This window comes from Xenia sp. Carnegie-2017, unplaced genomic scaffold (genome assembly GCF_021976095.1).
Source record: "Xenia sp. Carnegie-2017 unplaced genomic scaffold, XeniaSp_v1 HiC_scaffold_24, whole genome shotgun sequence".
Taxonomy (NCBI): Eukaryota; Metazoa; Cnidaria; class Anthozoa; order Malacalcyonacea; family Xeniidae; genus Xenia; species Xenia sp. Carnegie-2017.
In genome coordinates, this window is record NW_025813487.1 from 14,823,334 (window position 1) to 14,835,368 (window position 12,035).

At 34.9% G+C, this 12,035-nt stretch overlaps 1 protein-coding gene across 2 annotated transcripts; it reads left to right on the plus strand.

Annotated features, from left to right (window-relative positions):
• Positions 1 to 3,161: 3,161 nt before the first annotated feature.
• On the plus strand, positions 3,162 to 11,317 carry LOC124451239 (sterile alpha motif domain-containing protein 9-like). 2 transcript variants are annotated; one of them, XM_047001863.1, is made up of 7 exons: positions 3,162 to 4,150; positions 4,473 to 4,526; positions 4,610 to 4,682; positions 4,958 to 5,035; positions 6,510 to 6,659; positions 6,797 to 6,823; positions 6,895 to 11,317. In XM_047001863.1, exons 1-7 carry the CDS (start codon positions 4,040 to 4,042, stop codon positions 10,989 to 10,991), a joined length of 4,590 nt encoding a protein of 1,529 aa, XP_046857819.1. In that variant the 5' UTR covers positions 3,162 to 4,039; the 3' UTR covers positions 10,992 to 11,317. The 2 variants fall into 2 exon arrangements, with proteins under 2 accessions (XP_046857819.1, XP_046857820.1); XM_047001864.1 differs by lacking the exon at positions 4,958 to 5,035 and having other exon boundaries at positions 6,513 to 6,659.
• Positions 11,318 to 12,035: the final 718 nt, after the last annotated feature.

The following is a 12,035-nucleotide window of genomic DNA, read 5'->3' on the forward strand; positions in this document are numbered from 1 at the left end:
TGTTGAGTGACACAAGTTTACAATAAATAAATGATATTATCGAAGAATTATTTCACGCCATTATTCAAGGAAACGACGTTCATAAGCATATTAGTGTCATATAGGGAAGAAAGAATAAGGAAAAAGAAATGAAACGTAAAACGTCCATCTTATCTTTTGAACTTTCTCAAAAAGGAGCTACTTGGAGAACTTACCTAACGCCCGTTGAGCTATGCATACGCATCATCATCCAGTAGTAAACGAAAAGAACAAATCACTTCTATTGACTTAGAGGTTTGTCTTCCCCAACCTAAACTATAATTGATAAGTTAGAAAACATTGAAAAGGCAAAGGAAACTTTCTGCAAAGGTAACGCTAACAGTCAAATAAATCTCATCAAACCCTATAGAAACAGGGCTGTGAATGGTCTGATTTAAGAGCAACAACTCTTGGACGGCAGATCTTATTGAAGAAAAGAAAAAACTTATAGATGTGTTGTGAAAAAGATGACTGAAACAACTTATGTTAGACTAGGTTAAACAACTAAGACTAGTGCAGGCTTCTAGCGTAGCGATGAAAATATATCGCAATATAAAAGTTCAACATTAGATCCAAATTCTGTTACCATATTTTAATTCATCACTTAAATTAAGCGACCCCCGCACAAGACAGAATCACAGCATATAATATAGCTATACGAATAAATTAACATAAATAAAATATAAATTATTAATTTCAATAAAATAGTAACCGCAATACAACCTTTTAGTCTTTTAGATTCTTTCATATAAACATTCAATACCTAAGATGGATAATTGTGGAATAAATACTCATATATGCCTGTTTTGCAGTATTAAGTTCTTTTGCAATCAATTGTTTTTAGGGATTATAACATGTATGTACAAATATTACCCTCCTCCCAATTATCAAGCTGGCAACCCCTCCACCCGTAATAACCGGTATTTTTATTCTTTCCAGAAAAGCGTTTATGTTTATGGTTGCACGTGTCTTGTATTGATTAAAACTTCAAACCTATTTTCAACTAATGAACTAATGGTTTGTTTTTGCGTCTTTCAACATACTACCTGGTTATGAAGTACGATTCAGATGGAATAACAACAAAAAACGAAACTTTGCATACTTTATATATTAGAGCCGCCCAGCAAGTTGCATGAATGTATAATTAATTATTCAGGTCAACGAGTGCCAAAGTTCGCTTAACAACATACCACAATGGATACTATTTACAAATATGTTGTATACTGACACATATACACAGGAAATAAGGACTGGATGAGCAAAAGATGTTAATAGTGGAATGCTGTTGTTAAAGCTAACGTTGAATGAATGGTGTTAATTGTATTATAACTACTAAACAAGGCAAGTGTATCAATTATTTAATCATATTTTTTTAAAAACGACGTTTAAGTCATACAATAAACCGGAAGCCTTTAAATTTAAACATATAAAAAACCTACGCCAATGGTCTGAGTATTTTCCTTATGAATTAAGTATTATGCAGTTTACACTCTTTCTTTACATGTAGCATTAGCTTGTAATAATGCTTTTTAAGTCAACAAAGCCGGTCTACATATGTAACGGCTTCGTCATTTGACTCAACATTTGGCATACCAATACAAAGTTCGTGGTTTTCATGTATATCGAATGAACGCTTCATGTATTCCGCACGGATATTAGCCTATATAAAAACGTTTCAGACAAAATTTTGCTAAATAGGCTTAATTACTCACAAAACTTATTTGATTGTCGGTTTGCTTTAAGCATTAAAAATTCGTAATTTATAATAAAATCTTCGTGATTTTTCTTCATGACTTAGCCTTCAAACCTAGGAATTCTTTGAATTTTACTGATAAATTAATTTAGCATGATGATCCTATATTACATTACAGTTAGAGTGTATCGCCAAACGTAAAGTGTATTTATTTGTCACATATCCATACAATAATACGCTGTTTGAAAAAATAGTTCGTATTGTTTTATATTGTATTGTACAATGTTTACAGGTGAAATAAATTTGATGAAAAAAAACACGTTTCCATTCTGCCATACCTGTCATAAGTCATCTAATTCGGAGACATATTTTTAAAGCAAACATTTTTTGGCATAATTCTGCAATCATATCTTGGCTAATTTAGAACCGCCACTTAATCCAAATAACATTCAACTTTTATTATGTACAAAATATACATTACCTTTTTTTCAGACAGATTCATGGATTGTTTATTAATTATTTTGCTTCTAGAACTTAATTAATATTAATAGCATTTCACGTAAATAGCATTTTTTTAAAATCTATTTATTGCATATAATTCAAACGTAATTTATTTTTTAAACTGCCATGTGTAGAAATTAATAAACTAACTAACCGTATAAGAAATTTTTGGTTTTTTAAACTTGACTTGACGTTTGTATGGTTTATACTACGTGAGCAACATATCGCCGACGAATTCATAATTTGATATTGCTAAAAAATTGTACACGTGAAATGTGTTCAAAGAAAAGAATAGGTTTGGACAATCATGGAAAAGTGTTGGCATTGTCTGAAATAGGCCCCAGCCAACTAACAATTACTCCTTGAATGGGTTGTACTCATGGCCAGAGAGCTATATACGAAAGAGTTGGGACAAGGAAAGTGAAATTGCCTAGCGTCCTTCAAAAGCAAGCCAATATAGAGCATTAAATGGGGGAAAGACAAATTTTCTGTTGTGTTTTTTTATTTATGAATACACAGCGATCGCCACCCTTAGAATTCAGTTGTTTATAGATCGTAATAATAGAAAAGCATTTATTTAATGTAGTGGATGTTGTTCATACACCTTTAATATTGTTTTTGCCACAATTAAGGGAGGGCGTAAATTTTTATATTCTTCATCGCTTTGATTAGCACTATTACAACACAACATTAAATCATTGAATAAATATTATTTTATAATTTGTCTGTCAATATGTAAAACATGATTATAATTTGCGCTTTTGGAACAAAAATTGCGGCGAGATACCCATGTGACAATATTTAACCAATCATATTGATTATGACACGAAATGCAGAGAAATGCAATACGTGTCCCAACTCTTATAAATACAAGGCTCTGGTCATGGCAGGTCCTTTGGCGCCTTGGCAAAACTTATCAAATCTTGTCAAGACTGTATGACGTCAAGAGTCTACAAATAAATACTCAGATACAAATTGAACACGATATTAACATATATAGAAGTATCTAGCATCCAAAGAAGTCTTACAGAGGTTGTTTGTAATGCCTGAGAGCCTAGGAAGAGCCCATATCTTAAACAAAGGAAGTGCAGCCTAAAGTTTGCACGAGCGCACAAGATTTGACGGTTGACCAGTGGTGCTGGCTGCCTTTCTACGATAAATGGAAGATGGAATGAGGAAGGGGTGTACCAAAAAGAATGATCTCAAGCAAACAAAACATACGTTGACGATGTCCAGTGGCAGGGTACTCCAAATCAGGATAATTCTATATTGCTACTTGCCCCCTCTCTCGGCTGGTTATGGAAATGGTTTACAAAAAGAGCCTTACCGTAGTGGACTGTCCCCCAAAGTCACCAAACCTCAACCTCATTGAGAATCTTTAGGATCATGTCAATACATTTGTCCAAGCGTCAAATCCCTCTATTGACCTCAACTAAAGCTATTGAGCATGGCTTTATGTATAACTTGATAAAAGCAAGTACTGTAGATGTAAAGCTGTGATCCGCACGACAAGAGGACCCATTAAATTTGAACCTTTTTTTCTCTTTTTTCTGGTTTACCAAAAAGGATCCACTAAATATTGAACCTAGCTTTTGCAATAGTGGCAAATATTTAACTTTTAGTGGGGGAAACATTTTCAAAAACTACAAGAGAACCAGTTACATTTCAACCACAAAATATGTCCCACACAAAACCGTAGTTCCTACTAACAATTAAAACCTGTACTATAATAAGACTAACTGACCAAGAAATATTTCTTTCACTTTGAAACGCAGCATAAATTGTCTCTTCAAAACATCTGCCTGACTTAGCAACAAAACTCAGAACATGGCGTCGGGCACTGCTCCCAATAACCAAGACTTTTCGCTGGCAGCCACAGTCTTGGAGGCAATCGACGAAAACAATTTGTTTGAGATTCTCAAGAAAAATGACTTTACGGTAAGATAAATCGCAGTATTTAGTTTAATGCAACACAAGTTTAATGGAATAAAGACAGCTGCCAATTTTTATTGTTGATCCTTCGTCCTCGCAAAGCAGCATTGTTCCATAGAATAATCAAGCAAGATCCAAATTCACTGGCAATTGACAACAAACATACATTGGCTAGAATGCAAATACAGTAAACTAAAATCTAGGAAGTGTCATACTCGTATTCACCAACGGAATATCAGATAATATAGTCGTGTCAATACTATAAGTGTACAATTTCACCTCTCTGCAAGATTTTTACCATATTTTTAAAGCATGTTGTTGCTTGTAGGATAAAGTCCTTAACTATATGGAAACGGAAAACGAAATGCGCAACGAGTTACAGGTTTGCTGTTGCCTTATATTAGCGAATACATAATGATTTTATATTTAGTGCTGCAATAAATTTGAACACATTTTTTATTAAAGACTTTAAAAATTTCAAGAGGAGTTGCAGTTAAATTTAGCAAGCAATGGTTCAAACAATGGAAATTAGCTTCAGGTATTATCCTAAATGCTACTACATTCAAGCTAACAGATGTATTTTAATTGGCTAGTATATGACATATGAAGCATTATACAATGACACGTCAGCTGCCATGTGTGCAAGATGTCGCTCTAGATATCCAGTAAAAGCTAAAATTTATACGACTAAACAAGTCTTGAAAACTCTGCCTGTAAAAATAAGTATTTTCTTTCAGCCATATTTTGCTAAATTGATATTCATTGATAAATTGATATCCCATGTATGTATAAAAATTCACAACACCAACACAGGAAATTTGGAAACTGCTGAACGCAGTGCAAACAAATATTCCGAGCTGATCATGTCCCAGAGAGCTGCGCAAATACTTGGTAAGTTGGGACGTTATGAAACAACAAATTAAAAGCAATTGTTACGTTTCATGGGCGAAAAAAGAAGTAAATGTTATCAAATAAACTAATATATTGTTGTATATTATAATAAACTAATATATAAGTATATTGTTGTAATGACTCTCGCTAAAAATGGAACTCCAGTGACCTGAAAGATCTACATCTACGTTCAAGTAATAATACTACACGTTCAACCCATTAAATTTAAAACAAAAATGATTGTGAAGGCAACAAAACTAACATTCTCAATACCTACAGGGCGTATAAAAAAACTGAATAGTTTGGAAAACGTCAATAAAGTTATCAACACGCAGTATTTGCAAAAACCTTTGGTTGAAATAGGTAGTTAGAGTTCCAAAGGTTTATCTAACGGTGAAATTGTACCACAAAGAAAAAATTTTAGAATTAAAATTGTCTTGCGAGAAGCTCTTTTAAAATAGCTAGCGCACGAAAATGAAGCCGCTATATAACAATTGGGTTAAAATAAGGCAAATGTTGTTCAAGCTTACAAAGTTTAAGGAAATTTAACTGAATGCGTATACGCGAACGCTTAGCTTTCAAATTGCGAATTGTTTTTGAATTTTTCCTTCTTAAATGTCACGATGTTATAATCCTCATGAATTTTGCGTAACTTTGAGTTTAAAAAGCTTGTGCCATATTTTGACCCCAAGTATCCCAATAGCTTTTTAGTTTTGTCATTTTCGTGCGCAAGCTATTTCAAAAGTACTTCTCGGTAACACAATTCTCGTCATATGATCCATTGGAAGTCCAACTACCTATTTCATCAAAGGTTTATGCAGATCTTGAGCGCTTAAAACTTTAACGATGTTTTCTTATCTGTTCAGTTTTTTTATACACCCTATAATATATTTGAAAATTGGTAACCCAGGCATATTATGATAATGATAAGGATTCTCTGGATTTGTTTTAAATTTTTATTAAGCTTTCAACTCGGTGCTTCGAGCCTTCGTCAGAATGTGACAATATATATTATTTACAAAGATTTTGTAGGCGTTTGGAGCGTCTGATTGGTTGGTTGGTAGTTGAGTTTATATTATTGGATGGTATAAGTTGCGTTGTCATGGTTTCGGGTGTATCGATTACGTTAATGAAATTCGAGTGTTTTATTTTAGTCGTTGTGTTATTAGTTTGTTGTTTTGGTTTTGTCTTTAGTTGTGAATAGATGATGGGGATGTCAATATGTCTGTTAATTGTGTTGTTGTCTTTGCTGTACCATGCCTCTTTGAATTCTCGTGCGTGTTTTGTCTGTGCGCGTCCAAGAAGTTGTGTTTTTGTCCAGTCAAATGTGTGGTTGGTATCGTAGGTATGTTCTGCTGGTAGTGATTTTGGGTCGCGTCGTTTGATGGCATTCTTGTGTTCAGTGAGTCTTGTATCAATTTTCTATAATATATATATTATGTTTGATAAATTATTATATACATTGTTCATTTAGTAGCAATGAAACTGGATGATTTATACAGAATTGAAAAAGATAAATGGGAAGTGGTGCTCAGGACACAAGGGAAGTTACAGCTCATTGAAGCGAATGATGTGGATAGCCATATTAAAAATCCCCTGACGAAGATGTTTGATGAATGGAAAGGTAGGAATTTATAAATGTAATCAAGCAACAACATGTTTATTGTTATAGCAAATGAAATTGTTATCCAATTAACTGAACAACTACAGTTGTAACAAATCTCTTTCCTCTACTAAAAAAGCTATTTTTGTATTTTGTAGAAAAACAGGTCACACAAAACAAAACAGGTAGCCTAATCTAATAAATCTAAAGATTTAACAATGTCTATTTTATGCAAAAGTATCTTGACCCGTTTCAGATACCATGAAGACAGTGGAAATTCAGGTGCTCAGTACGAATGTCAGAAACAGTTTAAAAGATCTTAATTTCAAAGAAAATAGTTTTATTCTGATAGCAAACAAAGTTCCACTAGAATACAGAGACTCGAACATTTTGGCATTTTTAAAAATGATACCTTGGCTTGCGGTCTTCGATCTGTTTGACATTAAAACAGAGAAGGATGGCCTTTATTTTATTGTAAATGAAACAAATGATCGAGCAAAACCAATAAAGAAAGAACTACACGACTTCAGTGATTCAAAAAAAAATGAAGAACTCTTAAAAGTTGATACAACTTGGATCACCCGTGGTGAGGAGTTTCATGAGAAAAACTGGACACGATATTCCAAAGATTCGTTGTACAAAGCGTTGTCAGCCTTCTGTGACTGCCCTACGGGACGTCCCCATTGTGTTTTTCTTTTCATGAGTGACACAAATTTACAGGAAATGGTTGATATTATCGAGGCATCGTTCACCATTATCCAAGGAAACGATGCTCATAAGCATATCAGTGTCATATCCGATAAGAAAGAACTTGAAGCAAAGTTGGCAGATGAACTAAAAAATGACATCAAGAAGGACATGAGACCTCCATGCTCCGTGTTTGGAGTTTCGATAAACATTCTCAAAAACATAGTGATGAGGCAACTTGGTGCAGGTGAGCTGGAAGAGCCTGACGCAACCTCTGAGCTTCCCTACTTAGATGGTTGTCATAGACCAGTTCCAAACAAAAGAATTACGTCACTCACAGATTTAGAAGTTTATCTTCCAGTCCCAAAATTAAGTGAAGAGTTGGAGGATATTAGAAAAGCAAAAGAGAACTTTTACAAGGGCAACGCGATCGATCAAATGAACCTCTTTCACAACCATGCAATTCAGCGAACCCTCGAAAAAAGGCTTTGTGATCGTGTAGATGAAAGTTTAAAAAATTTGTCATCTCTCGATGAAATCGAATTTTTTGTCGAAACAGTGACATTGCGATATGAATCTGGCTCAGGAGCAACAACTCTTGGACGGCAGATCCTATGGAAGAAAAGAGAAATTTACAGATGTGCTGTAGTGAAAAAGATTACCGAGACAACAGATTATCAGATCAGCAAGCTACAGAAATTTCTCTTTGAAACATCGGATATCAGCCACTTTCAGATACCACCAGTTTTAATACTCCTCGATAACTTTCCCGAACAGCAAGTGCACCACCTCAGCGACAAACTTACAAAAAGTAAAACAAAATGCATTTTACTAAGCACGGTCCCTGTTGACAAACAAACACATACTGATGACGACAATTTTACCCTTGGGAAGCTAGATGTCACTGAAACACGTCGCGTACACGGGGTTCTCAGTACCTTACAGAATGAGCGCATATCAGAAGCAGTCAAAGTTTTAAGCCGCGAACGAAGATTCGTGTGGCTTGGATTGGAACTTTTTGGACGCGAATATGCTGACATCAAAACACGGCTGGCAAAACATATTGAGCAAATTCTATCCAAAAGCCTGCATAAATTGAAACATGCATTTCAGATGATTCTTCATTACAGCTGCCTGTTAGACTACTATAACAAACGACGATCTATATTCCCACATCCGTGTGTTGAAGTTATCCTCTATTTCGAAGATGAAGAGGAAAAAGGAATCGATAAAATTCATGACAAATTTGGTGGACTTCTGTTAGAAGATAGAAATGAATTAGTAGGATACTATGGATGGCGACCAGTGCACACACTGGTTGGAGAGGTTGTACGAGAAGGGATCGACTTATTTGAAACTGCCAAAAAGCTGATGGAACAAATCAAAAATAAGAGCACGTACGTAAACAAATTTTTGACCGAGGATATCGTAACAGTTTTTCTTCACCGTGAAAAGATTGCAGAGAGTCAGTCTGATGATAGCGGAGCTGATACTGATAGTGATGGCATTGAAGATGAGCTTGTTGGAATTTTAGAAAAAAGAACAAAGTATTCCAAACTTATCCTGGATGTTTTGCCCAATCAAGAAATGGAAAACGTGCGAAAAGCATTGGATCTTTTGATCACTTTGAATGAAACAGTAGAACTTACGCAGCACAAAGCTCACACCCTTCAACAAATAGCAAGGATGTTTGCTTACGAAATTCAAATTAATCCTATTTCAGAAGAACTTCGTCCTATTATAGAACGCTTAGATAGAATTGTTGAGAGGGATTATCGTTCAACTGACTTGCCAGAAAATGGCTTTGATACTGCACAAAGAGTTATAGATGAAGCCATAAAACTTCAAGTGTCCCATCTCCATCATTTTGTGACCAAAGCAACATTTTACAGAATCAAGTTGAAGTATCTACAACAAAAATTCTCCAAAAACGACCAACTAAAAGTTGTCATGGAGGATGCAATGAAGACAACCAGAAAAGGGATTGACCTTTATGAAGATACATTAAAAACAAAAGATCACGGTAGCTACTTGCATGCCATAATTGGAAAAATCCAAACAATGGTTGTGGTCGTAGAAATGTTCAAAAAGCTGCCCTATTTTGTAAATCATCCAGATGGCGCTGACGAAAGTTTCAAAAATTATCTGACCTTTCACAATCATCCTCCAGAGCTTGTTACACTTTTAAGCGAAGACAATATGGAGTACTTTATTTATCTAACAACAAGTGCTGTTCAAGATTTTAACGATTTTTTTGGCGAAATACAAATTAGACGAAAACTATCTTACAAAAAGCATGAATTTCAAGAATTAGAAAATGCCAAAATCCGAGCAATGAAGTTACGAACAAGATTCTACGAAGTCACAAAACTTGATAGGACAGCCATTCAAACTGAAGAGTCCGTGTTGAAGGAGGACATTGTCAATGATCTCTTGTACAAACTACACGAAACACCTTACAGTTCTTGGGCGAGGCTCTCTTCACAGCACATTGAAAAGATATACAATCTACTAAAACAGGCAGTTCCACGAGAGACTAGAAGTCGCAATGCCATGTTGATCTATGTAAAAGCAGCAGTTCAACAAGATATCAGTGTTGATAAATTATTGGAAATGATCCAAAATTGGTGCAAAAAGTATCCTGATTCTGACTGGGCGCATATGTATAATTACATGATTCATTTCCCAATTCCAAACGGTTCACTGAAAACCAATGTTGACACAGTCAAGCGTTCTATTAATATATGCCGGATGAGAATCATGCAAACCAGCACAAGATCACGACGATCTGGCGCCGATTATTTATTAGGAAAGGGGATTGGTGCAAAAGCTATCATTCCGCCTCACGTTGTAGATGACAACGATCAGGAAACTAAAAGTGAAATCCCTCACAGCCGTTCCGTTCAGCTTGAAACAAAATTTTGGCGGAGCAAAATAGTGTTCGATAAACTAGAACGTTTGAAAGGCAAAAAAATCAAAAAGGTCGTGTTGAATTACAAAGGAATCGAAATTCCATTTGATAACGACAGATATCCGCACGAAAGTCGTGATGATTTATTGTTTTGCTTGGGATTTACCATTACAGGACCATATGCTTATGATCCCATTGATAAAGATACATACAAAGCGTTGGAGAAGAAATTCAAAGAGGAAATGTATACTTCACAGAAATATGCTCTCTCACAAATCAAAGCACAGAAAAACGGTTCCTCCTCAAGGGAGCCGCATGCGTCAAATGCAAAAATAACAAAACTAGACCAAAGTAGGCATCCAAGTACAGCTTATCGAGACTCAAAACCAGGAACCAGCAATTCATCTAGTTCTCAGCATTCCACCAACCTAAAAACAGCTGTAGCAAATACTAAACACATCAGAACGGTACGAACAACAGAAGGTGATCAAAAAACATTTCGTCCAATTGGTGTTACAGAAGATGGATACATCTATCACGGTGCAAAAGTTCGAGGAGCAGACAAATCAACTCAATGTAAATTTCACAAAAAAGGAGAAATTCCTCCAAGATGCAAATATGCCCATCCATGGAAGAATGATCCAGTCAGGCAAACCATATGTGAACTATGTACAAAAAATGGACGGCCAGAATGCATAAAGAAAGCAGAACATGAAAAATATCATCACGACCTGGGGCCATACATGAAAATATAGGGTCAACTTGTCGTGATATTGTGTATCCCTCTCCTTCTTGAGCTCTCTTGTGCATAACCATCAAAAACTGTATTGCTGTTCTATTAAATTTATGAAAATAGAAAAAGTTTTTAGCTGATAATATAATACCGTGTATGACATGATTTGACACTCATACGTTGCTTGTTTGACATTATCATAAATCGCCGTTGCGAGTAAAGTATATTGCTGAAAAAAAGTTCCAATTTTGAAATGTATGGAAATCTTAAAGAAATTCATTACAAAGAGTAGTTAATATAGAAAAACGAAATTAGCAGCATTACAAGCACTCTCGCACTAATATTTGACATTGCTTTGTGTCTACTGCGCAGACGTTAAACTTCGTAAGAAGTTGTTTCCTGTAAATATTCTGAATAATTGTCTTCCTAGGCGGAAGAAGTTCGTTCTTCGGTGATAAGCTACAATATCCTTCAGTATAACAGAGGTTTTTACATTGTGAGCAGAGCAGTGGGAAAACGAAATGGGCAAGTATTTCTAAGAAATTGACAACTTATTTATAAGGTTAGCACTATTTTCCACCCAGCAAACCGCCCTTTACTTTACACAATCGGAAATAAATTAAAGATGGCGGCTAATGGGAAAGAACCAAAAGCTAAAAGGAAACCATGCATGCACTGGTGCTAGGTCGTTTTGAGATGGCGAGTAATTTTATATTTTCATAATACAGTTTTTAATATCAATATATGAAAATATTTACAGATAAATGTTGCAGTATAAATTTTCATGCAACCACCTTAAGTTATAAACTTATAATCCAGGCTGGAAAATATGTCGTTTTTCGACGATTGTGTAAAATATTATATAAAATATTATATTGTGTAAAATATTAGATTGTGTAAAATATTATATTTCAAAGTAAAGGGCGGTTTGCTGGGTGGAAAATAGTGCTAACCTATTTATAATACATAGTTCAAAATCATTTGATATAGTTTGATACTTAACAATTATCCCAATATCACTCCATGGCGACAGGCGACGTAATAAACACAAAACGGTGAAGCAATT